The sequence below is a fragment of the Podarcis pityusensis genome, assembly GCF_964106645.2.
Source record: "Podarcis pityusensis genome assembly, chromosome: 2".
In the NCBI taxonomy this organism is placed as follows: Eukaryota; Metazoa; Chordata; class Lepidosauria; order Squamata; family Lacertidae; genus Podarcis; species Podarcis pityusensis.
Window position 1 is genome coordinate 28,463,241 of NC_138029.1, and position 27,162 is coordinate 28,490,402.

The following is a 27,162-nucleotide window of genomic DNA, read 5'->3' on the forward strand; positions in this document are numbered from 1 at the left end:
TATGGAAAGTTGTTCCTTTTTTAGTCGTCTTTCTCCCCTTCAGTGACTCACCCTTTTTTTCTGAATAGCTTTCAGAAGCGGCACACTTTCACAAGGAGCCTTTATTATGCATTCTGTTCTGTTCTCCCAGGGTGTTTGCAGCAGTGTCTGGAAATAGGCCACTTGTAGATAACTGTTTTGATACTGAGTGACACTGCTTATGAATGTTGGCAGCAGTGCACAGCTGTTGGGTCATTCAGCGCTGTAATAAATCATTAAGGTAATACAAAAAAGCAGCCTTTTTTGTCTGATTTTCTATTTTTAAAAGCGTGTCCTCACTTGCTTGTGTGAAGCAGCTGGGTTAAGATGAGAGCTGTTCCCTTGTGAGGCCTGCTCTTAAAAGCTGTTCTCTTCAATCAAAATGCTCTTCTTTCACAAAGAGAAGGGTTTTGTTTTGTGTGGAGCTTTTCCCAGCTCTCCAGAAGATCTTTGAATTTCTGGCTGGTGAAGCTGTTAGAAAAAGCAGTGGCACTTATTACAAGGATAGAAATACAATGAGAAATTCTATGGGTGAATGGGATGGCAGCTCATTGAAAACCCTGCATATAATAAAATGTAAATGCAGTCCTAACCATATCTATGAAGAAGCAAGCCATTGAATTATCTGAGAGAGAAATGTGCTTCAAATATACTTTATGGTGTGTACACATTTGTTCCAGTGTAATTGGACAGCAACTTGCATTTAAAGGATTTACAATATGCATTTCTTACACTCCATTGAGGGGGGAGGGAGCTTGGAGTGGTATCCAGGAATAATCTATTATGAGGCAAACCCAGAATCAGAAGGCAATGCAGTTAAATTTCAGAATATTCTACCACAAGATGTGGTAAAAGTCACCAACTCAGATGGCCCTGAAACGGGGTTGCAGAAACCAATTGGAGAACATTTTGGTTCCTCAACATCCTCAGCACAGCCTGCTGCTGACCTGATGGTTGCTGTTTTCCAGAAAGGGAATTTGAAAGGAAGGCTCCCAGCGAGAGGCAAGACAGGCTTTGGGATTAGCTGTGTTTATTTTGTCTTTAATTGAGACAATGGTTTTCTGTCCCGCACAAGCTGTTAATTAACATTGCAAAGCTCGGGTGTTTGTTTTACTGCTATCTGAAGCTTAACTGGAATTGCACATTTGTTCCCCTTTCATTGTCATTTGGCCCTCTGAATTTCTTTGTGTGCAACACACACACACACACACCTGCCAAGTGAGTGGAATAACACCTAATTGTTATAGCATCTGATGAAGTAGGGTGGATTCTAGTTCATGAAAGTTCGTGCTGCAATCAAACCAGCAGATTTGAACTGGCTTGGAAATCTTAGACTATATTATAGAGTTGGAAGGAACTCTGAGGATCATCTATAGTCCAATCCCCTACAGTGTAGGAATATGCAGCTGTCCCATACGGGGATCAAACCTGCTACCTTGGCATTATGAGCACCACGCTCTAACCAACTGAGCTATCTAGCCTAAATCCTCTCTATAATCCTGAGGTGGGGCTCTAGATCAGGCATCCCCAAGCTGTGGCCTTCCAGATGCTTTTGCCTACAACTCCCATGATCCCTAGCTAACAGAACCAGTGGCCAGGGATGATGGGAGTTGTAGTCCAAAACATATGGAGGGTCGAAGGTTGGGGATGCCTGCTCTAGGATATGGCGTTATGCACTCTGCACATGCCCAGAGGCATGCTTTCTACACTCTGTGGTCCTCCCTCAACCGGACTCAACCCCACACCACACCCCCTCCACGCTGGCTCAGATTAAACCCTGGAAGGAGACAACCACCGCATCCTACGTGAACCTTTCTCCATCCTCCTCCTTCCCCTTTAAACGGGAGGCGCCATATTCACGGACGGCGGGAGACTTCTCGGCTTCCCCCCTCTGAGGATCCGCACATGGTCTCGTCCCACCTCCGCCCTTTAATTGGCAAAGCGAATTTCTTCTCTTCGGCTTTCTCTTTTAGCTCCGCCCCGCCCGGGGCGCAACACTCGCGAGCGGTTGCTAGGAGACGGGTAAACGCTACTCCAATCGGCGGGATCCGCTTGGCGGGGAGAAGAGCCGGGTAAGGAGGAGGCGCGGGGAAACGGGGGGGGGGGCGGAATCTAGGGGTGCTTTTTATTATCTCGGCGTATGGAACACGCACGCTCTCCCTCCCGTGCCGCACTTCCCACCCTCTCACCGTGGAATGGTACAGACCACCCCTCCCCGGCTCTTTCCTCGGGCTCGAGGCCGCCGGTGAAAGCTCCCATTGGTTAGCGGCACGACCCGCTTCCCTGCCCCGGATGCGAGAGATGCTGACTAAGCATGGTTCAGGGAAAGGGCCGCCGGGGAATCTGCACATGCTCAGAGGCACTCTTGCTTTTTATTATTTTCTCCTTCTTTTTGCATCCCCTGGGGGTTAAGTCCTTCTGACACTGGAAGGAAAAGCACCCAGAAGTCAGCCCAGGTGAGCCCGGGGTTGCCACCTTTGGGCAAAATACGGGACAGGTCAGGTAAAATAAAGGGCAGGTGGGGGTTGTTGCCGGGGTAAGGGGGCTACACATCGCTTTGCCTGGCGCAGGAGTGACTTCAAAGCAATCCATTACAAAGATCAAATGGAAGCTATCCGTCCCTGCAAACATTCCAGCAACAATAGCGAAAGGAAACCCTCCCCGCCTGCTGAATTGCTGTGTGCCAGAAGGGTGATAAATGTAGAAAACCAGCCAAAAAATAAAAAAATAAAGAGAGGGGCGGGGAAGAGATAGCAACAAATTCTGCTTCTCTTCCTGACAGAGATTTGCCTCCAACATCCTAACAGGGTTTGCGTAATCCCTCCACCTCTCCAACGACTCCTTCGTGAATCCCTGTTTACACACACACACAAAAGCACCTTTCGAGTTTAATACCAGCTTCCCTGCTACCTGTGGGTTTCCAGATCAAGGGTGGGCAAGCTGTTTCTTGGACTCCAACCCCCATCAGCACTAGCTGCGTGGCTGATAGTCATTGATGATGGGATTTGTAGTGCAGCAGCGTTGAAAGGGCTAGAGGTTCATCTCCCATTTAGGTGTTTGATGCAAATAATACAGGGACAGCCAACATGGTGTCCAAAGCTGAGGTGGTTGGACTCTTCTTCTTCGGACTACAAAGCCCATCATCCCAGATCGTTGGCCATACTGGCTGGGGCAGATGGGAGTTGGAGTCCGATGATATCTGGAGGGCATTAGCTTGAGGTAATGCATTATGCCTAAAAGCTACGTATGATAGCTAGCTAAGTTGGTGACCCTCTCTGATACTTGCTCTCTGAAGCAAATTGCTGCCTGATGACCAGCCTTCCCAAAAGACCTTCTTTTCCAGGGCTTATGCTGCCTTCAACTGCTTCCCTCCATTATTGGGAAGCTTTACTCCTTTTCAACTGATTTCCTTCGCGATTGTTTGACTAGTAAATAAGACCTACATTGTCAAGTATATGAGATAGTTAAGGTTGCTTTGGTTACTGCTGCTCTGCCTGTTTTCTTTCATATTGGACTCTGTCAGGCTCAATAATTATTTCATTGTTGTTGTTCTTGTTGTTGTTATTATTTAGATTTATATACCACCATTCATCAAAAGATCTCAGGGCGGTTCACAATATAAAAATAATAATTTAAGGCTTGCACAGATGCTTTAAAAATCCATGATTTCCCACTTCTAAATATGTAAGGCTACAACATGGAGCCGACATGGGAATATTGCATCATTCTTCATCGATGATGTCATAGGCTCTAACCAATTAGTGCCCTGTGACACTCATGTAAACGCAACCCCCATGGAAATTGCAAGGTTAATTGATTCCCTAGCCAGTTTCCCAGTGACAAAATATTGCGGTTTGTATTCTGGAATGAGGTAATATCCCCATAATAGAAGTCCTATCTTGAAAAATTATGTCTGGAGTGCTGTGACAATTTCACTTCCATAGCCTTACAAAAATTCAATATAAGGTGATCAGTTCAGCTCTGTTGATCTCCCCTTGTTATTTGCCCTTTAGTTAAAGTCTACTTGCTAGTTAGTTAGAGTCTACTTGCTCCAGTCTTTTCAAAGTCCTTAAGGCAAGCTTGCAACAGAGTCGTGTTTCCCCAGTAAGGGTCAGGTGTGAATTATGCACTAAAATAGCAACAGTTAAAAAGTGGTGTTGAAGGAATAATAGGATCTTTTTCTTTCCCATTTGCAGTGAGCACCATGGAGATTGTCTACGTTTATGTGAAGACGCGCAGTGAGTTCGGTCGACAATGCACCTTTTCCGACCGGATGGCAGAGGTCAATGTGGACATTCAGCCAGATCCACTGCAAGCTACAAATTTTATTGAAAGAGACCCCATTGATACTGGAGTACAGTGTGCCAGTGATATGTCAGAGCATGAGGTAGAGTGTCTGATCTTGAAATACTACTTTCTACTTTTCTGCCTTTAGGCAGAATGCTGAAAGAGAAATGTATGGCTGATTATGCAGGATTTCCAAACTGCATATAATTCAGCTGGACAAGAAAAAGAGAGTTCTGTTTACAGAACCTTGGCATTAGAAAAAGAACATAAATAAGGAATCTAGATTTCTGCACTGTTCAGAAACCATTCTAAAATCTTCATCCAGTGCAATGTGGCTTTATGGGGGCTATTGTTTTGGTGGCAGAGGGATGCAGGTGGTGCTGTGGTCTAAACTACTGAGCCTCTTGGGCTTGCTGATCAGAAGGTCAGTGGTTCAAATCCACGCTATGGGGTGAGCTCCTGTTGCTCTTTCCCAGCTTCTGCCAATCTAGCAGTTCTAAAATATACCAGTGCAAGTATTTAAATAGGTACCACTGCGGCAGGAAGGTAAACGGCATTTCCATGAACTCCGGCTTCTGTCACGGTGTTCTGTTGCACCAGAAGCTGTTTAGTCATGCTGGCCACATGACCCAGAAAGCTGTCTGTGGACAAACACCGGCTCCCTCAGCCTGAAGCAAGATGAGTGCCGGACCCCATAGTGACTGGACTTAACCATTCAGGGGTCCTTTACCTACCTGTTTTGGTGGCTGTTTTAAAACAAAGTGCTTTTTGTTTTCCAAATTGAAGCTGGAAAACCCAAGCCCTTAAAAAAAGAAACAAATCCATGAATTTCCTTAATGAATGGCGACTTCTGGATTTTGCTACATAGCCATGTAGGTTGGAAGTACTGCTTCTTTTCCTCCATCCTTAGCTGAGCTTCCCGTGATTGCGATGGACACCAAGGTTTTGTTTGGCATGATTGCAGAAATGCAGATTTTACTGACATCCACTATATGAAAACGTAAGGCTGTCTATGGAGGTATAAGAATGATGCGTAGCCTGGGCTCGAATTGGACATTGCAGGGGAGGCATAGCTTTTACCAAAATCAGCAACCTCTCCCTGCAGTACAAAATGCATGTAGCAACACCCCCATGTTGTGAGTTTCCCCATTCCTACAAGCAGTAGCCTGTGAAGTTACATAGGGACAGGGAACTTGCAGTGCAGTGACATTGCATCACATACTTAGTATTTGTAGGCATTACAGATGGTGAAGGCATGGGGCTGTTGCTTTGGTTAGAAAGGTACGTATCCTGAGTCAGGGTAGGGAAGAGCTCTCCACCTGGTGAACTTTTGCCTGCCTGCCAATTCAACTGCAGAACGCACAGAAGCCATGAAATGGCAAACAAAATCAATGAGTCTGGTGTGTTTTGAGTGTTGATGGGTTGTTGTTGTTTGGCAAAATATACAGTCCACTCCTGCTTCATGCCTAGGACTGTGGGAGCTAGAATAATGTAGCAGAACACATACTTGGCATATGAACACAGGCCCCAGGCTCCATCCCTGCCATTTCCAGTTGAAGGATCTCAGGGAGCAGGAGAAATATGAATTACCTTTGCTTGGGGCCCTGTACAGCTGCTGCCAGCTCAAGTAGAAAATGCTGAGTTAGTGGCCAGTATAAGGAAGTGTCATTTATGCAGGAGGTATCTTTGTACAAGGGACGCGGGTGGCACTGTGGGTTAAACCACAGAGTCTAGGACTTGCCGATCAGAAGGTCGGCGGTTCGAATCCTCGCAACGGGGTGAGCTCCCATTGCTCGGTCCCTGCTCTTGCCAACCTAGCAGTTCGAAAGCACGTCAAAGTGCAAGTAGATAAATAGGTACCGCTCCAGCAGAAAGGAAAACGGCGTTTCCGTGCACTGCTGTGCTTTGCCAGAAGCGGCTTAGTCATGCTGGCCGCATGACCCGGAAGCTGTATGCCGGCTCCCTCGGCCAGTAAAGCGAGATGAGCGCTGCAACCCCAGAGTCGGTCATGACTGGACCTAATGGTCAGGGGTCCCTTTACCTTTATCTTTGTACAGCATGGTTCTTATTGGAATTTCTGTGCACAATTTCTGTATATGGGAAGAAAATAAACAACTGTTTCTCATGTGCAAACCAGCCTGCGGGTAGTAAGACTGTCAATGCTGGTAATCAGAAGTTTTGGATGGACTCTGTAATGTGGATTAACATCATCCGTGGTATTATGTGCTTGGCAATTGGTTGTGTTCGTCGTGTTATCCCTTTACATGCAACCCAATTGGTCGCCAAAACGTTCTCCTCTATGGCCTCCTCCATTTCTTACGTATGACCCTTGAGAATCATGGTCTTGTATCTGAGGCCACTGCTGCTGCTGTTTAAAAAGAAAGGGGGGGAAAGACTGAAGGCAGCTGTGGTTTTCCTTTACACCAGGTCAACACAGAAAGGTTTGAAATGGAAACCCGGGGCATCAACCACGTGGAAGGCGGCTGGCCTAAAGATGTCAACCCCTTGGAAATGGAACAGACCATTCGCTTCCGCAAGAAAGTTGAGAAGGATGAGAACTACATCAACGTCATTACTCAGCTGGGCAGTGTAAGTCCCTTGGGCCTCACCCTTTCAGCTCATCAGCAGCCTATGTCAAAGCTTTGCAACCTGCTTTCCTTATTCCTTTTTCTTTGTTTTCTGCATGACCTCCCCAGGTTTGTTCTGTGGCCATCCACTGACTGATTCCATTACTTCTTTTGTAGCAAATGGATCACTGCATCAAGCAGAACAATGCCATCAATATCTATGAGGAGTACTTTGAGGAAGAGGAGTTGGCGGGAGTTACGGATGAGGCTCCATCAGCAAAAACTATCAATGTCTTCAGGTAGCTCTTGAGCAGCCAGAAACCTCTGTCCTCTCTTCTAATCCAGCTTGAGATGATCTTTGGTTTTGTGTAATGACTGAAATATTGCTGATGCTGCTGTCCTACAAGGTGTATTGATTGTTAGGTAAAGGTAAAGGGACCCCTGTTACCCTTAGGTCCAGTCGTGGACGACTCTGGGGTTGCGGCACTCATCTCGCTTTATTGGCCGAGGGAGCCGGCGTACAGCTTCCAGGTCATGTGGCCAGCATGACTAAGCCGCTTCTGGCGAACCAGAGCAGCGGATGGAAATGCCGTTTACCTTCCCGCCGGAGCGGTACCTATTTATCTACTTGCACTTTGACGTGCTTTCGAACTGCTAGGTTGGCAGGAGCAGGGACCGAGCAACGGGAACTCACCCCGTCATGGGGATTCGAACCACTGACCTTCTGATTGGCAAGTCCTAGGCTCTGTGGTTTAAACCACAGCGCCACCCGTATTGATCGTTATTAACCCTAAATTATTCGGGCAGTCTGTATTTGAAGAATTGGATGGTCTTTCTTGTCTATTATTTCCCTATCTGTCTGCAAGATGCTCCCAGCTGCCATTCACTGACTGTCCCTGAAACCAAGCATTGTCTATGAACATATCCCTGCTGTTTTCAGTTAACTTGACAGGGCTGGGTAGGATATATTATTATGGCACTTTTTCCTTCCATCTCCCCCTAAATTGAGCCTAAATGTAGGACTAAATGTAGTGGCAGACATCATGTCCATACAGTTAAAAAAAAAGCCTAGAGTGATGAACAACTGTCTCTTTTGACTCCTTCTGATGATCTGTTTATTAAGCACTCTTCCTGATTTGCTTGCACAAAGTTTATGCAGAGGTTAGATTGTGCTTGGTATTTATTGAGCATTTGCTCTGATTTGTTTATAGGGCACTTGCAGGGCTTGAAAGGTCGGCACCAATACTTTGAATTGTGCCCGGAAATGTACTGGAAGCCAATGTAGGTCTTTCAGGATTGTCGTATAAGCACCCCATAAATAAATCAGGACAAATGCTCAATAAAGACCAGACTTTAGCCTAAGCTCTGTGCAAACTTTGCGCAAGTGAATTAGGATGGATGCTGGAGAAGCAGGTCATCTGGTGGAAACCTTGGAAGAAGAAACTGAGAAACCATATATTATTCAGGCAATAGTTATGACTTCTGGAAAAACTGAACTGGGGGCGTTTGGGACTGGAAATAGACTCCCACCCCAGTGAAGGATTTCTGCAGCACCTTCTTCAAAATGCTCAGTGTTATAACAGACGCACATAAAACTCCCTTGCCTATGAGATATATTTTTTATTTTTAGTTCTTTGTGAGATTTGATGGCACAACCTGTTGCTTATGAGCAAATGAAATGCTGTTGTCTTCTTCTTTATTATCAAAAAGGGACCCAAACCCAATCAAAAGAACAGCCACACATCTCTCCTGGCACCCCGACAGAAGCCGGAAGCTGGCAGTCTCTTATGCCAGCCTAGAATTCCAGCGGAGTTCAAAAGACATGAGCTATGATTCCTATATATGGGATCTTGGTAAGAATTGAAATACTTTATTGTCACTTGTACAACTTGTATACAGTGAGATTACACGAGCACCCCCCCCCCCACTCAGCTCTCTTAGTCTTAATTCCCCTCATTTACACCCACCAAACCCGAAAGTCAGTTGCCCTGTTGTTATCTTTTCATTCAGCAGCCTAACAGCCCACGGACAGAAGCTGTTCTTTACCCTGTTGGTGCGACTAATCCTGCCCAACCTTGGCTGGGGAGGGCGGGGTATAAATAAAAATTCTTATTCTTATTCTTATCTTTTGCCTGAGGGCAGGAGATCAAGAAAGTGCCGGCCAGGGTGTGAATCATCCCTGAGAATTTTCCTCACTGTCTTGAGGCAACGTTCTTCCGCTATTTCATCCAACGGATTCATGGAACAGCTCATAATATCTTGTGCTGTATTCACCACCCTCTGTAGGCACTTCCTATCAGTTGATGTCAAACCAGAGTACCACACTGTGATGCAGTATGAAAGGGCACTTTCTATTGTTGACCAGTAGAAGGAGATCATCAAATGTTGATTGACATCGTTCTTCCGCAATACTCTGAGGAGATGGAGTCTCTCTTGGGCTTTCTTAACCACCTGGGTTGTATTGATTTTCCAAGTAAGGTCTTCACTGAGATAAACTCCTAGGAATTTAAAGGAAGAGACTCTCTCCACACAGCCCTCCCCGATGTACAGTGGAGCAAGTTCTCCTCTCTTCCTCTGAAAGTCCAACACCGTCTCCTTTGTCTTGCTGATATTAAGGTGCAAGTTGTTCCCTAGGCACCATGTAGATATTTTTGGGACCTCCCCTCTATATGCTGATTCGTCTCTACCTGTTATTAAACCCATTATGGTGGTGTCATCTGCAAACTTAATAATTGCAGTAGATGGGTCAGAATGGGGGAAGGCGGCGATTATGGTTTCTGCGTAATTTCCCCTAGACTGGGCCTGAGCACTGGCAGATCCATCTCTTGGCTGGGATCTGTGGGAGACGCCTCCTGCCATGTCCACCCTCTGCAGAATAGAGGAAGCAGAAAGGGTCTCTGACCTGGATTTTGCCCAACTCTAAAGGGTAGTCCCGTTATTAGTTCTGCCTCCCATTTCCTTGTTCTGCTCCTCACCTTAGTTTTTCTACTGCCTGCACCTTCAGGTGAATTTGCGCCCAGTTCATTCATATTCAGGAGCAGAAATGTTGCCTATGGTAGCCATGGGGTGCAGTGGGACGAGAGATAAGGGAATAAAACGGATAATTTTTTTTACCGTTCACTTTAGAATTGTGAAGTCTGACAGTTATTTTCTTCTGTATGGTAATTCTGCCCCCCCCTTCTTTTTTTAAGAAACCCCCAACAAACCAGAACTTGTTATCCGGCCATCCTCACCTTTGGTGTGCTTAGAGTACAACCCAAAAGACTCGCATATCCTGATTGGAGGATGCTACAACGGGCAGATAGGTAAGGGAAATGGTTAGCACACGGTAAAAAGTAGTGGGAAATTCGGGGCCCTCATTGTGTACCTTGAAGTCTATTCTTGTTTGCCTTTATCTATAATTGTCACTGGCAAGCCTTCACTCCAATAGTACCGAAAAAGGAAATGGAGGAAGGGGGCTGGCAAACCATGTGCTTTCAAATATTTATCTTTTTTGTTGCACCGACTCCAGTTTTTGAAAATATTTGCTGCTTTCAAAGTGTACATGAACTTTTTATTTTTTCAAAAATCTGACAGCAACAGGCATCTAAAGCCAAAAATAAAAATAAATGGAAGTCAGGTTCAGTGTCCAGGGTTAGTGGAAACTGATAACTGGTCTTAAGAGCAAAGGAAATCCATAGCGGAGGTTTCAAGGTTTCCAATTCCGCTTGCTCGGTCAGATCCACTTCTGCACCCACAGCTTTGAATGAAAACACAGTTATGAACTATGTTGGGAGTGCTTGTGTTCGATTTGCGTAACTCAGAGTTTGGCATTTCTTGGAATAGAATTTGAATTGTGGAAAGCAGAATGCATGCAGCTGTTTTTATTCATGTGTTTAATCAGCTTCTATCCTGCCCTCCAAACTTACACAACTCTGAATTAAAATAACGTGGCAAAAACAACATCACAATAAGAAAAACGGAACAGCAAAGAAAAATTCATTTGTCCTTTAGAAGCCTGGAAAAATGAAAAAGACAGTATAGCAGCAAAGATCCCAGGTGAGCCTTCTAGGGAACAGCATTCCATAGGCAGGGTGCCACCACCGAGAAGGCTCTGAGGGATCCAATGTACTACCTTGGGTTACCAGTTACCTGTTCTCTTCCATTTCCCATGCCTTAGGTTCTCATTGCCAGATGTTTTGTCTAGTCCTGATTGCCATCCTCAGGCTGCTGCTTGGTTTTATACCTCTTTGAACGTGGGCTTTGAACATAGAGAGGCATACCTGAATGCCCTGCCACAGCTCGCCTTCCATCACTGCTCTATACAGTGGTACCTCGGGTTAAGAACTTAATTCGTTCCGGAGGTCCGTTCTTAACCTGAAACTGTTCTTAACCTGAAGCACCACTTTAGCTAATGGGGCCTCCTGCTGCCGCCATGCGATTTCTGTCCTCATCCTGAAGCAAAGTTCTTAACCCGAGGTACTATTTCTGGGTTAGCGGAGTCTGTAACCTGAAACGTCTGTAACCTGAAGCGTATGTAACCCGAGGTACCATTGTACTACCCTCCAATATTTCTCTGATGAAAATAGGGACATCCAATAAATAATAATAAATAATAATAATGATAATAATACCCTGTCCATCTGACTGGGCCCCAGCCACTCTGGGCGGCTTCCAACATATATAAAACATGACAAAACTTAAAACACTTTAAAACTTCCCTATACAGGGCTGCCTTCAGTTGTCTTCTAAAGGTTGTATAGTTACTGTACATATCTCCTTGGCTCAGGGGGTCGCATAACTCCATACCCTCCAACATTTATCCAATGAAAATAGGGCCATCCTAAGGAAAAGCGGGACATTCCAGGATCAAATCAGAAACCGGGACAGCTACTATAAATCCAAGTCTGTAACCTGAAGCGTATGTAACCCGAGGTACCACTGTAGTTTAAAAAGGGAGCCTTGGGTTTGCCCTATATGCTCTGTCTCTTCCTAACTGCTGTGCAGATGGACCAGGATGAGTGTATTCACATGGTGTATTGTGGCTACTTGCCTTGTTTTCAGAGAAGAGTCTGTGAACTCTCATGCTTGAAAGAACAGGCTGTGTGCAGCTGGAATTTCGCCTCCCTACTTCCTTTGCAGAAGTTCTCATGCCAAAGACGTCGCCCGTCACATTCCTCTTTTTCTTTTTTAATACGTGAACAGCAGCATGTCTTTCTAGTAGTAATAGGAACCTCTCCAAAGAAAACAGGAAGCAAAGCTCTGACTGCACACAGTTATCTCCCATGCCCTTCCATGTACCACCAGGTACCACCACTGTTGGACACAGGAAACTGGGGGAGAGGACTCAGAGCATTCTTTATTTTCCTGTGTTTCCCACAAATACCATTTGGGGCTCTTGCTCCCCACTAAGGCTGGGTAATATATCAATATATCGCCCAAAACCGGTTTCAACTCCATATTGTGATAGTGGTTTCATAACTGTTGACTGAGCAATATGTTGCAAATCATGATGCTTGTTAGGGCTAGGCGATATATTATCCAAAACTGGTTTCAAGTCCATATCATGACAATGGTTTCATAATTTTTGACTGGGCAGTATATTGTGAATCGTATGTGTGTGTTATGCAAAAATCACACTGTGGGGAAAACCGTGAAGCCAGCCAGTTCCTCTACATAGCTCCATCCTTATTTCAGACATCATGATAGATCAGTATATCCAGGGCCGGATTTAGATTTGATGAGGCCCTAAGCTACTGAAGGTAATAGGGCCCTTTATATGTCCAGCTGTCCTTTGTCAACAACAAACTGTCACTGTTTTTTGTGTTGAATATATGCTATATGGTAATTTATGGACCTAATATATATCTAAAGCCATTTGCACATAACAAAATATGTATTTTATCAAAGTAATTGTTGAACTGAAATACAATTAAGAAGAAGTATATTAATAGTGAAATACAATTAAGAAGAACTATATTAATAGTGAAGTAATTATTAAGCTCTAACTTAAAATGATTTTTTATTCATAACAAACTTAGTAATGCAAATACTTTGGCATTTGGCAATAACACAATTTACAACGACTCATAATCTATTCCTCTTTGCCCCCCCCCCCAAGAGAGTGGGGCCCTAAGCTATAGCTTGTTTAGCTTATACGTAAATCCAGCACTGAGTACAGTGGACGCTCAGGTTGTGAACGAGATCTGTGCCGGATGCACGTTCGCAATCCACGTCTGCGCACGCGCGTGTTGCGATTTGGCACTTCTGCGCATGCACAAAGAGCAATTTAGCGCTTCTGAGCATGCGCAACCGCCGAAACCCAGAAGTAACCCGTTCCGGTACTTCTGGGTTTCGGCGGTCCACAACCCAAAAAAACCGCAACCTGAAGCGGCTGTAACCTGAAGTATGACTGTATATCGCAATGTTCAGCTGGTGATATATCACAAAGTTGAAAACCAGCTCCGTTCTTATCCCAGACATTGTGATATATCGCAATGTTGTAAACCAGATATCGCCCAGCCCTACTCCCCCCAGGAAATCGTCTTTCCACTTTCTGCTAAGGCTAACCCTTACCATATAGGGTGTTTTCCAGCTTTGCACACCCCAGCCTGTCTCTTGGCTGACTTCACCAGGGTGCTGTGTGGATGTGTAGTCACATTTCCATCAACAAGGCTGCTCTGGGGATCCTGTGCAGATTGGTACATGACATAGCTGCTGCCGTGAAGTGTTACCCAAGGAGCTCACAACCCCGTTATTCCTAATTGTCCCTGTTTGACTAACAAGAACGATTGTCTGCCATGGTTTTCAGAGTTCCGCCAAGCTCAGGTTTGCCAGGTCCATTTATGATCGTATTGCCTTTTTCATTCACATGTGCCCTTTGAGTTAATTATACTCCCTTTTATGTTTCTTTTGCCATTTTCATCAGCAATCAGATCTGACAGGGTCTCTATTACAGGGACGTTATTAAGCACTTGATAGGTGATGGAAGAGGGAGTTGATTTCACTTTGTCCTTCACAGGCCTCCTGAGGCAGGCAGTAATGGCCCCGTGAAACACACTCTGTCACCTCCAATGGCTTAATTATAACTGAACCATAGACAGCAAAAGCAATTCCCTGCTGCGTCTGCAAAAATCCAGCCCATCTGTGTGCTTTGAAAAGGAGAAGCTTTAAAAGAAGCCTCTGATAATAAAGCAGTTTTGAATTAGGTCTAAGGGTTAAAGCACATGCCAGAGACATCTGGTGAATTTCTGCTTCTGCCACAGACAACATATGATTTATATGGGGAGGTTTTCCAATCCAAATAACAATCACCTCCTGTATCATTTTGGGGTACATTGGGATGAAGACATAGGGCACTTTGTGGCAATCATTAATTTTCTGTATTAGTCCAGTATAGTAATGTTAAATTCTTGAGAATAATCTTTTGGAGAATATTCTCGATTAATGAGAATATTAGAGAATTTTCATTTTAAATAGGAGAATATTCATTTTAATGCGTTGAAAATGATATATAACACAGCTTGATAAACAAAACTATATGCAAAGAAGCCATTAACATTAAATATATTATCATTATATGATAATATATTTCAGTATGTCAGTCTCCGGTAAATGGCACCTTGTACCATTGAATGGCACTGCGAAAACCGGTTACTGGCACTAAATAAAAATCAAGAAATGTCAACTGTTTAAATGAAGGCCACCTCACATGCTGTTACACATAATTGTATAGGCCTAGGTACTTTTAAGTGTATAAAGCATTAAAGCTACTTTGTGTAAAAAAAAAATATCACACTGTGTGGCCAAGGGTATAGAATTGCTAAGAATAAGGTCACAACAAAATAGAAAAAAGGTTATTACATATAGTAGAAATACATACAAATTCAAATGTTCATCAGATTAAGTGAATAGCATTTTTAAAACTAAAAAATAAATAAAAATGTTTTCTGTAGCTCACATTTCAGAACTGCCAATGGTGAATGACACAATGCCCAGTAATGTAACTGGATTTTTTTAAAAAAAAATCATTATTCATTACTTACACTGGTAATATCACAGCTTGACTTATTATTTACTGGATTTTTTAAATGTAGGTTGTGAAACTAGTTCTTACATTAGAATTTACAGTTTGTGGAGAATATTCTCCAGAGAATAGTCTCACCTCACATCACTAGAGTATGGTATTTACAATGGCTCTTCCATTTCTGGGCCTGAAAACTAAATGCAAATGCTGCAAAGCTATGATGTATACTTGATTTTTAAAGAATTGCTCAATATATATTCCTGAAATCTAATTAATTGGAGAAATTTATTCAGAATAAAAGAAGTTTATGTTAACATTTTGAGGACGAGCTGTAGACTGGAACAGTGTGGGTGGCGAAAAGAAGCTGGATTAACTTTTTGGAGTGGTTTCCTGATTACCATAGAATTGTAGAGTTGGAAGGGACCACGAGGGTCATCTAGTCCAACCCCCTGCAATGCAGGAATCTTTTGCCCGACGTGGGACTCAAACCCACCACCCTGAGATTAAGAGACTCATATTCTACCAACTGAGCTAACCATAACCAAGGACCTTGATGCATGTTGAACAACTTCAAGCTAGGACCCTCGAGTAATCCTATAGCCAAAAGATGCTATTAACCTTGTTTGTGGAAGGAGGACCTGAGCATCTTTCAAGCGACCCACAATTCCTGTTTTTACTGCCCCTCAGCTTACTGGGACACTCGAAAAGGAGGTCTGCCAGTGGAACTGACCACAGTCGAGCTTAGCCACCGGGATCCTGTGTATAATGCTATCTGGCTGCAGTCAAAGACTGGGACTGATTGCTTCTCTGGCTCCACTGATGGGCAGGTAAAAGACAGATACTGCAGTTTGCTAACTATAGAAACAGATAGCTTTTACTCATGAAGGGGGGTGCAGTAGCTGCACCAGACCTACAGAGGAACTAGAGACGTTTTCGTGCTCCTGCAGCTTTGCTCCAAGTTCTGTTAAAAAAACAAGACTTGAGCTTCTTGCTGCTTCTGTACCCTTGGCTGGTTCAAACGATCGACTGCATTTATCAGCTAAGCCACAGCACTGAATGCAGGCGGTAGTTGTATCCTAGATGGTGAATCTAGCTGATGGTGTGTCTCTCTGAAGAGCAGCCAGTATGGCTTCTGGGTCGGTGCCTGTCAAAGAATCATTCAGCCATAGAGCAATGGACGCTCATGGAAAGATCTGTAGCTGGGAGCGCTGTAGCAGAATTCAGAAGTAGACAGAAAAAGTAAGAAGGGCTTGTTGGTGCTGTGAGAATTCTACACTGGTCAGGAAGGAGAAGAAAAGGGAGAGGAGTCATTGGGTTGTTTCTAACTAATTGCAGGGGTCAGCAGACTTTTTCAGCAGGGGGCCAGTCTACTGTCCCTCAGACCTTATAGGGGGCCAGACTATATTTTTTGGGGGGAAATGAACAAATTCCAATGCCCCACAAATAACCCAGAGATGCATTTTAAATAAAAGGACACTTCCTACTTATATAAAAATACGCTGATTCCCAGACCATCCGTGGGCGGATTTAGAAGGCGATTGGGCTGGATCCGGCCCCCAGGCCTTAGTTTGCCTACCCCTGAACTAATGAAAGTCTAAAACTCTCAGATGCCATAGAACCAGGGAAGCCAACTTGAGTAAAATATTGGGGGGGGGGGCAGGTAAGTCCTGCCCCACATAATCACATGACACGGCACACACACACCGTTTGAATGGTAATGCCCATCAACTTGGGAAGGGATGGCCCCCTCAAATATTTTATGGGGGGGCAAAAGCCCCTCTGCCCCTGGGAGTTGGCTCCTGTGGATAGAACATAGAGTTGGACCTTTGAACCAGGGTGGGGGGTTGTAGAATAATTTCAACTGAATTTCACAGGGAGCTTCAGCTAGTATAATCAAAAAGATTCTTGTCCTCTAAATTTGGGGGGGGGGGTTGCCTTTATGAACCACTGCCGATTACCACCAATGGAGGAAGGCATATGGGGGGGGGGGTGCTGTCCTGCTGATAAAAACTTTTATCTTGGAGAGGCTCTGGGAATAGAATCCATCTCATCCTGATGACAATCTTCTAGGTTGGCAGGTGAATTCCTTGCAGACCTGATGGTCCAGGAACAACATTGAGTTCCTTTTTTTCTTCTTCCTTCCCTCCTAAGTATCTAACACAGCTTGCTTTCTGGAGCCATCTGGATGACTTCTGTCTGTGATGCCCCTTGGGCGCCTTTCTTTGCTCTTGTTCTCTGCTTTCACAGCACACAATAATCTGAATGATTTGAACTAATCTGATAGGAATGTTTTGGGTACAGCAAGTCCTGGGCTCTGCACAAAGGATTCAATTAAGGGATTAGTGTGCTACTTCCAGCCCTCCAGACCGAAGATTCGGTGAACAAGTTGACAAGCAGCAACGCTGAAGGCCAAGGGTGTGGATATTGGGGGTGAAAGGCTGGTGCCTAGAGCCCTAGGAAAGAGCATACATACTTGGTCACATTCTGCTTCGCTTGGAAACAATCCCTAGTGGGGAAACAGAGCCTGTAGATGGAATGAGCATAGAACGTTCTTCAGTACTATGTTGTTGATCAGAGATTAGACATTTTGATGTTAGATCTTGCAGTTCATGATGGGAACTGATTCAGATGACTATGTCGGCCACATGATAGTTAAAATTAGCAATAGCCTGCTCACCTGAAGCTGTCATTAGATGGTGTCTCATCTCTTAAAATCAGCTTGTAAGATGGGCAAAACAGTGTTGCAGCATGGAGAGTTCCTTAACAAGGTGTCAGCCATGTTTTCTCAGATACCCCATTCCATTCCCCATGGTTTTCCATTGTTTTTCCCAACTCGTGCTGAGCATTCCATGGGCAGTGATCATTTGCAGTCTTCACTGTGTTGTGTGTATATATTTTGGGGGAGGGTCACTTCCTTAGCCCCCCCAAAAAAACTTTGGGGTTCTCCCAAGCATGCTGATACCACCCCTCTTGTGTGTGGATGGTGCTGTTTGGGTTGTATAAGGATCAGCAAACAGACCATCAAGTTTACTAATAGTGTGGCAGAAACCTTTCATCCAATGAAATTGCCACCATTTCAGCGAGTTGTAAATTAGCCATCTGAACCCACCCATAATGTGGGCCCCCCCAAAAAAGCATCAGTAATGGCATTTCTTTTTTCCAGGTCCTGTGGTGGGACATTCGTAAACTAGCTGAACCAACTGAAACACTAGTGATGGACATCAGTAGGAAAGGGATCTTGGAAAATGCTTTAGGAGCCATTGCCCTGGAATTTGAGCCAACCATGGTGAGTCTGCTCTGAATTCTCTCCTATGTATCTGACTTCTAGAGAAGGCTTTTGTCTTCTTTCCCCACCTTTTAGTTTTTGGGTGCCACTAAAACCCTGACTTCGGTTCCTAAGTGATACTATGTAGGGAGGGGACTAAAGGAGAGAAAACACATGAGAATTTTTTTAAAAAATGTATCAGGGAAAAAGCTTAAGAGTGAAATGGCAATAGAGATGTGCCTAGAGAAACACATTTTAAAACCAGGACATTCTGAGTGCACTGGGACTCAGGAGCACAGGAGAGGGCATCATATATATATATATATATATATATATATATATATATATATATATATTAGGTCAAGGTAAAGGACAGTTAAGTCCAGTTGCAGACGACTCTGGGGTTGCGGCGCTCATCTTGCTTTGCAGGCCGAGGGAGCCGGCGCTTGTCCACAGACAGTTTTTCCGGGTCTTGTAGCCAGCATGACTAAGCCGCTTCTGGTGAAACCAGAGCAGTGCACAGAAACACCGTTTACTTCCCGCCGGAGTGATACCTATTTATCTACTTGCATTTTTTGGCGTGCTTTCGAACTGCTAGGTTGGCAGGAGCTGGGACCGAGCAACAGGGGCTCATCCCGTCATGGGGATTCAAACCGCCAACCTTCTGATTGGCAAGCCCAAGAGGCTCAGTGGTTTAGACCACAGCGCCACCCGCATCCCTTATTGGAGAGGTACAGGGGAACAAACTGGACTTTTGAGGATATAACATGTAAACTGCAAGAGAGTTGAGTGAGGGGAGCATGATGATCAGAGAAATCATCCTAGCTCAAATGCCATGTGTCTCTGTGAGCTAGCAGACACTCCCCAGACGCCTTCATGGCTTCCCGCTACCCCCGGCATGTATATCAGTACTCATACTGGAGTACTGCTTCAGAGGACCATATGAAACCATTTCAAATTCCTGGAAGCTTGTGACCTCCAGAACATTTTGGGATGAAGTGATAAAGAACTTTGCCACACTTAGCAATCTGTCTCGATGGGTATCCACTCTTCACTTTCAAGATGAGAAAAATATATACAGTGGAACCTCGGTTTTCGAGTGTCTTGGAAGCCAAATGTTTCAGTTTTCGAATGCCAAAAACCCGGAAGTAATTGCTTCCATTTTCGAACGCGCCTCGGAAGTCAAATGGCTTCTGAGGTGCAATTCTCAGTTTTCTCAATGGGATTTGCCGGCTGCCCATTGAGCCTCGGTTGTCAAACGTATCGGAAGTTGAACGGTCTCCAGGAACGGATTACGTTCGACAACCAAGGTTCCACTGTATATGGAAGATACTCGCGGTGCATAGATCTGTTTCACAGAACCTTCTAGTGTGCACTCACTGTACCAGCTACCAAGATTCCTTTATCCAAACACAGATCGCTGAAGTGCGCCTGATTCTCCTAAGCTTTCATTGGCTGATGGCCACTGAGAGAGATCACTCGGTGGTGCATTGCCAAGTGGTTTAATCACAAACACACTTCAAAGGCATGGTTGTCACCTGACATCCTTTTGACATCAGGTCATGCACGGACAGGTGGGTGGCTCCATCTGCTTGTCCAACTTGGCTTGTGGGGCTCATGGAGATAAGGAGCGGTCACAGGGAGCTTTTCACTCCTCTCCTCCCATGCCTCCCCCTGAAATTGACTCTGGGGGGTTCGAAGAATCCTCAGAGCAATGCACAGGAGGAGGAGAGGAGGGACTGTTCCACCCGGCAAGCAGTGCTGCTTCTTCTTTTCAGCCAGAGCGTGCCAGAGTTCAGTTCCGGCACCTCTCAGGTAGGTGCCATTGCGGGCTGGCGCTCCCCCCAACCACTTCTTGCCATTACGTACTTCTGAGAAGCGCAAAATGAACATTTCAGGTCAAAACAGAAGCTGGCCGGTGTGTGAGGGTCTATACTTTGTTTTGGATCTATGACTCCACCTAGCTCCTAGCCACTGCTAGCCTTGATTGGTCAAACTATGGGGTGGGGCCAATTCCTATTTCCTTTTCTTAAATCCGTCTTCTGGGTAGCAGGGGAGCTGCTGTCAGTCAGTGTGGACAATACAGTGGTACATACGCTTCAGGTTACAGACTCTGCTAACCCAGAAATATTACCTCGGGTTAAGAACTTTGCTTCTAGATGAGAACAGAAATCGTGCTCCGGCGGCAGCGGGAGGCCCCATTAGCTAAATTGGTGCTTCAGGTTAAGAACAGTTTCAGGTTAAGAACGGACCTCCAGAACGAATTACCGTATTTTTCGCTCTATAGGATGCACTTTTCCCCCTCCAAAAATTAAGGGAAATGTGTGTGCGTCCTATGGAGCGAATTCAGGCTCCTTTGCTTCAGCAATAGCAACGCGAAGGCTCTGAAGCGCAGAGGGAGTGCTCCCTCCGCGCTCCGGAGGCTACGCGTTGCTTTCGCTGAAGCCTGGAGAGTGGTCGGTGCGCACCAACGCCTCTCGCTCTCCAGGCTTCAGGGATAGCCGCCTGAAGCCTTTGGAGCCTAGCGGGAACTTGCGTTGCGCTCCAAAGGCTTTGGGTTCCTTTTCCTCATCAGAGAGGGAGAGCTGCGCAGCGCCCCTTCAGCTAAGTGGAAGGAGAAATGGAAGGGGCTCCGTTTCTCCTGCCGCTTCGCTGAAGGGGCGCTGAGCAGAGAGGGGGAGAATTTTATTTTCTTGTTCTCCCCCTCTAAAACAAGGTGCGTCCTATGGTCGGGTGCGTCTTATAGAGCGAAAAATACAGTAAGTACTTAACCCGAGGTACCACTGTACTGAGCTAGATGGACCAGCCAGTGGCCTGACTTGGTGTATGGCAGCTATGTTCTAAAACACCCAACTTCCTTCTTTTCAGTCTTGGTATAAAGTCTGAAGTATCCATTGTTATTTCTGGATAAGCTAGCAAGTGAGTAAGAACAACCAGCATTTACTGAGGAACTGTGCAACTTTAAAAATATGGCTCACCTCCATGTTGGGGGTGGGGGGTGAGGAACACATCGACTAACATTGTTGTTAAATCTTCTCGCTCTGAAATGGCTGCTTCTGAGATTGGGGGTGTGGGAATCGGCTGCCGCTTGCGAAGGGATCTAATCTCTACAGCCAGCAGGAGCTGAATCTCAATAAGCATCTTTATCTCTTTGTTAGGTGGCTAAGCAAGCCCCTAATCACTGAGGCTACAGGTTTTCGGAGAGCCAGCAGGGAAGCTAAATTGTGCATCACACATCCCAACAAGCCTACAAGCCTAACTTTGAAAGTTGTGCGGTGGGCGGGGAGAGAGACACACACATGTCCAGAAAGTCTAAAGAACATAATATTTAGTGTTGTCATTGTGAAGGTTTTATTCTCCCCCGCCAGCTACTGAATAGTACTCTGCACTCTGAAGGTGGAGGGACTGCCTTTTTCTGCTGTTTGCCATGGTGTGTGGTCTTATCTTTTAATTTGTCAGAAGCAGCGCAGAGTGACTGGGGCAACGCAGTCAGACGTATAGATAATAATTTGTTGTTGTTGTTGTTGTTGTTGTTGTTGTTGTTGTTGTTGTCAAGTTATGAGGCCGAGACATAGGACATCCTTAGGCCAGGTGTGGTGATATCGCCCCTTTAAGACTGGTATATAGGAATGGGTTAAAGGTAAAGGGACCCCTGACCGTTAGGTCCAGTCGTGGATGACTCTGGGGTTGCGGCGCTCATCTCGCTTTAGTGGTTGAGGGAGCCAGCGTACAGCTTCCGGGTCATGTGGCCAACATGACTAAGCCGCTTCTGGCGAACCAGAGCAGCGCACGGAAACGCCGTTTACCTTCCCGCTGGAGTGGTACCTATTTATCTACTTGCACTTTGACATGCTTCCAAACTGTTAGGTTGGCAGGAGCAGGGACCGAGCAACGGGAGCTCACCCTGTTGCAGGGATTTGAACCGCCGACCTTCTGATCGGCAAGTCCTGGGCTCTGTGGTTTAACCCACAGCGCCACCCATGTCCCTAGGAATGGGTTAGAACCTCAGAAATAATGTGCTTACATATAGCTGTCTCCCATTAAGGTTTCAAGGCCAGGATCACAAGGTAATTGGGTAGAAGAGGTCCCATGGTCTAAGTTCCCATAAAACGTGGGTTTTTGAGAGCTCTCGGCAGCCAACTAAGCTGAAGAAGAAGAAGAGTTTGGATTTGATATCCCGCCTTTCACTCCCTTTAAGGAGTCTCAAAGCGGCTAACATTCTCCTTTCCCTTTCTCCCCCACAACAAACACTCTGTGAGGTGAGTGGGGCTGAGAGACTTCAAAGAAGTGTGACTGGCCCAAGGTCACCCAGCAGCTGCATGTGGAGGAGCGGAGACACGAACCCGGTTCCCCAGATTACGAGACTACCGCTCTTAACCACTACACCACACTGGCTCTCTGCGTCTATTTGGGCTTTTGACAGCATCTTCTTCCGTTGCTCAGCCTACTGAGATTCAAGTGTAAGCATCTATGTTAATTAGCTGGATAGGTTAGGGTTTGTGGTTTCCTTACCTTCTGAGCTATTTTAATTTGTATAAATTATTTGGCAAATTTTCTCTCTCGTGGAGTTTTGCTTTAGTAAAGTCTGTGTACGATTTCACGAAGTTGGGTCTGGTCTGAGTTCCTGAACCCTTAAATTCTGACCACGCTTTTTGGAACAAGGGTCATCCACCACACTGGGGATTCAGAATACATCCAGGAGTCGGCAGTAGTTTGGCATGGCATGGAGATAATCAAATATTTCAAGCCCAGGTCTTCGCTAGGTCTGTATTGCTCAGTGATCTTTTACTAGGTTACGTAGCAAGCGCTCTCCCAAAATGACCTCAGCATGGGAGTACTCATCTAGCTTTTGTAAAAAGTTATGAATAGCAACAAACCTCTCTTGTTTAATAAATAAATAAATAAATAAATTTATAAATAATAAATTATTATTTATTAAATAGTTTGCTTTTGGAGATGTATTTGTTCTGTTTAATTCACTTAAAGCTGCACACTTCTTTCTAGTTTTGTAGTGCCTTCCTTCCTCCCTCCCTCAAATAGCTATGACTGTAACCATTTGGGGCGAAGGGGGAACTCTACGGCTGCTGAGCTAAGGCTAACATAACCATATTGCTTAGGGCTTAGGTGTTGGTGGTGGGGAATCTCTGCTTTAAATTATCTACAGATTCCATTTGTCCATCCTTTGGTGGCCAACTTCTCTCAGTCTCTCCTTCCAGTGAATATTGTAAGTGCTGAGTTCCATCTTTGGGCTTCGTTGCTCTTGTCTCCTCAAACTTTGCAGCAATATTTATAAAAGAATAACCAGTCCACCGTCACTTGCCTTTCTACTCAACGTGAGTCCTTTCGTGAGCTCTGCTCTTTGGTCCAGGAAAAGAGAACCCACCACACTGAAGCGTAACAATAGCGTTCCATTGTGTTTCCACAGCCAACCAAGTTCATGGTGGGAACAGAGCAAGGGATTGTGATTTCCTGTAACCGCAAAGCCAAGACTGCTGCTGAGAAGATTGTCTGCACGTTCAGTGGGCACCACGGCCCAATCTATGCCCTGTCGAGGAATCCTTTCTACCCTAAGAACTTTTTGACCGTTGGGGACTGGACTGCACGCATTTGGTCAGAAGAGAGCAGAGAATCATCAATCATGTGGACTAAGTAGGTGACACATTGTGTTGCCCATATATTGTTGTTTTTAAAATTGCATACATGTCAGCTGGCCATAACAGTGGGTGCCTTGGTGCTGTCAGGGGTTACAATGTGGCCACAACTTTTCCACCTTGAGGGTGCTCCAAGGTCGATTTCTGGCATGTCTACCAACAAAGTCTTAGCTCAGTTAGTTGGAGCGTGGTGCTGATAATGCCAAGGTTGCAGGTTCGATCCCCGTATAGGACAGCTGCATATTCCTTTTCATTGCAGGGGGTTGGACTAGATCAGTGTTTCCCAGACTTGGGTCTCCAGCTGTTTTTGGACTACAACTCCCATCATCCTTAGCTAGCAGGACCAGTGGTCAGGGATGATGGGAACTGTAGTCCAAAAAAAAAAAAAAAAAAAAAAAGCTGGAGACCCCAAGTTTGGGAAACACTGGACTGGATTGTCATCATTTTATTATTTGTACCTTGCCCATCTGATTGGGTTGCCCCAGCCACATAATAAAACATTACACATTAAAAAGCTTCCCCAAACAGGGCTGCCTCAAGATGTCTTTTAAAGGTTGTATAGTTGCTCATCTCCTTGATTCCTTGACTCCTTGACGGGAGGGTGCTCCACAGGGTGGGTGCCACTACCAAGAAGGCCCTCTCTAGATGATCCTCAGGGTCCCTTCCATCTCTACAGTTCTATGATTCTATGAAGTCCATGTCAACGTAGCAATCTAAACAATCCTTTGTATTTGTCTTCATCCTTTCCGCCTTGGATAGCTGTTACACCTTATGCTTGTTCTGTGGTTTGGGGAGGCGGCATGCTTTAAGCAATTAATTGGTTGAAAGCACACTGAAACAGAATGTCACGTCAGTGCTCCTCTGTGTGCAACTTACAGGGTGATTCTCTCCAACGGAGAAAAGCAATAAACTAGGAGATCCCTTCTGCTCTTAAACCAGCTGCCTCTCCCAAGTGTCTCAGAGCATAGCCAAGGCAATTGTGAAGCGTCAATGCAGCATGTTGGATTTCTTGAACTCGGAAGGGTTGTAGGAAGGGAAGGAATCTTGTGGAAATATGGAACCTTGAGGTTTATACAAATTCCAGCCCTCAAGTGGACTGTGAAAGTACGGTAATATTGACTAACCATGTACATTCCAGTGCCCAAGATACAGTGGTACCTTGGGTTACATACGCTTCAGGTTACAGATTCCGCTAACCCAGAAATAGTACCTCGGGTTAAGAACTTTGCTTCAGGATGAGAACAGAAATCGTGCTCCAGCGGCGCGTTGGCAGCACGAGGCCCCATTAGCTAAAGTGGTGCTTCAGGTTAAGAACAATATCAGGTTAAGAACAGACCTCTAGAACGAATTAAGTACTTAACCCGAGGTACCACTATATGCTAAATGTTTGCATCACAAACACAGGGAATTAATAGCAGACCCTCCAAGTGTCCCTATTTTCCAGGGACAGTCTCGGATTTATAGAAGCTGTCCCGGTTTCTGATTTGATCCTGGAATGTCCCGCTTTTCCTTAGGATGGCCCTATTTTCATTGGATAAATGTTGGAGGGTATGGATTTATGCGACCCCTTGAGCCAAGGAGATAAGTAACTATACAACCTTTAGAAGACATCTGAAGGTAGCCCTGTATAGGGAAGTTTTTAAATGTTTTAAGTTTTGTCATGTTTTTATATATGTTGGAAGACGCCCAGAGTGGCTGAAGCCCAGTCAGATGTACAGGGTATTATTATTTTTATTATTATTTGGATGTCCCTATTTTCATCAGACAAATATTGGAGGGTATGCAATAGGTTCCTGTTTCCTCTGTGGTACAGTAGATACACTTTTCCCTCCTTTGAAATACACCGTTTCATGCAAAGCTTCACTTTTAATAAGCAGCAGTACTAGGAAGCCTTTTAAATGGATCCTTTGAAACACAAGAAATGTTGCGTTCTTTGGCAGATACCATATGGCATACCTCACAGATGGCTGCTGGAGCACCACTCGGCCAGCTGTCTTCTTCACCACCAAGATGGATGGCACCCTTGATGTCTGGGACTTCCTCTTCAAACAGAACGACCCTACACTCAACTTGAAGGTGATTCCAGAGGGAACAAACGTATCCACGTTTCAGATTCTTCTGTTGCAGTCTTCCTGTTCTGAGACTTCCACTCTCTAGAGGCAGAACGTTAACTTGGAAGATCTCTAGCTTGGTGCCCATTTGAAATTAAGTAGTGGTTTTTGTCACTTCTGCCGGACTTTGCAGTAGCTCTGGGTGACTCTGCTGCTGCAACGGTAGCCAAATAGTTAAGTCTGGGCTCCAGCAGGTAGCCACTTTCTTGGAAGGGGAAAGTTTGTACATCTGTGTGCCTTGTCCTGTTTGAAAATGGCTGCATTTTTGCCGCAGTTACATTTGTTTGAAAGCCTCTGCATAAAACAGTTTCCAAACATGCACAATTTCTGCAGGCTAAATGCCGATTTCATAGAATCATAGAATCATAGAATCATAGAGTTGGAAGAGACCACAAGGGCCATCGAGTCCAACCCCCTGCCAAGCAGGAAACACCATATGGTTCTCCTTCCCCACTTTTCTTATATGGAGAAAACCCTCTGTGCAAGGAAAATGTGGAGAGCATCCCCCAAAAGGTGGCAAGATGGGGCAACAGAATGGCATTTGAATAAAACCCTGAAAAATCTGTTCTGCTGTCGATCCTTTAAATCTGAGCTAAGCACTCAGTCCTTGAAAATGTACTGGGATTGAAATGCCAGCAAACCCGTCGCTCCTGAATGGGTCTTTCTTCAACAGGTCTGTGATGATCCTCTCTTCAGCCTGCGTTTACAGGACAATGGGCGTTTTATTGGCTGTGGCTCCAAACTGGGTACGGTGACACTGCTGGAATTTTCCTCTGGCCTGTGTACCTTGCAACGGAATGAGAAGAACCTGGCTTCCGCAGTGAGTGTCTCTTGCTTCCTAGGGGGCAGATTGGGGGGCGAGGCAAACAGACCTCCTTACAGGAATGTGTGCATGTGTTTTGTTCCTCTAGTTCAGGGGTAGGGGACCTCCAGCCCAGGTGCTGCGAATGTGGCCTGTGGACCTCTCCTTCTAGCCCTCAGACTTCTGCCAAGGCCATGGTCCTGTTACACACCCTCCTCAAGTGTTTTGGCTTGCTCAGCCTGGGTAGCTCAGTTGGTTAGAACATGGTACTGGTAATGCCAAGGTTGCAGGTTCGATTCCAATATGAGACAGCTGCATATTCCTACATTGTACTAGAAGATCCTCAGGGTCCCTTCCAACTCTATGACTCGAATGTGTCCTTGAATTGTGTGAATGCCTCTTTATAGCCTGATTAATATGGGTTAATACCTTAGTTTATTGTAAACTTTTTAAAAA

At 45.2% G+C, this 27,162-nt stretch overlaps 1 protein-coding gene across 6 annotated transcripts in view; it reads left to right on the forward strand.

The window, feature by feature from the left end:
• The first annotated feature begins 1,990 nt into the window (after positions 1-1,990).
• Positions 1,991-27,162, forward strand: part of LOC308470906 (dynein axonemal intermediate chain 2-like) — an 82,019-nt gene continuing 56,847 nt past the window's right edge. For 3 of the 6 annotated variants that reach the window (XM_080994578.1, XM_080994574.1, XM_080994573.1), the window contains exons 1-10: positions 4,215-4,405; positions 6,733-6,894; positions 7,050-7,171; positions 8,583-8,725; positions 10,064-10,177; positions 15,565-15,704; positions 18,041-18,163; positions 23,568-23,791; positions 25,734-25,869; positions 26,578-26,724. In XM_080994578.1, the coding sequence (XP_080850704.1) occupies positions 4,223-4,405; positions 6,733-6,894; positions 7,050-7,171; positions 8,583-8,725; positions 10,064-10,177; positions 15,565-15,704; positions 18,041-18,163; positions 23,568-23,791; positions 25,734-25,869; positions 26,578-26,724 (1,494 nt within the window). In that variant the 5' untranslated portion in view covers positions 4,215-4,222. Of the gene's footprint in view, positions 2,091-2,228; positions 2,475-4,214; positions 4,406-6,732; positions 6,895-7,049; positions 7,172-8,582; positions 8,726-10,063; positions 10,178-15,564; positions 15,705-18,040; positions 18,164-23,567; positions 23,792-25,733; positions 25,870-26,577; positions 26,725-27,162 lie in introns of those variants that run through there. The other 3 variants (XM_080994577.1, XM_080994575.1, XM_080994576.1) reach the window with 3 other exon arrangements.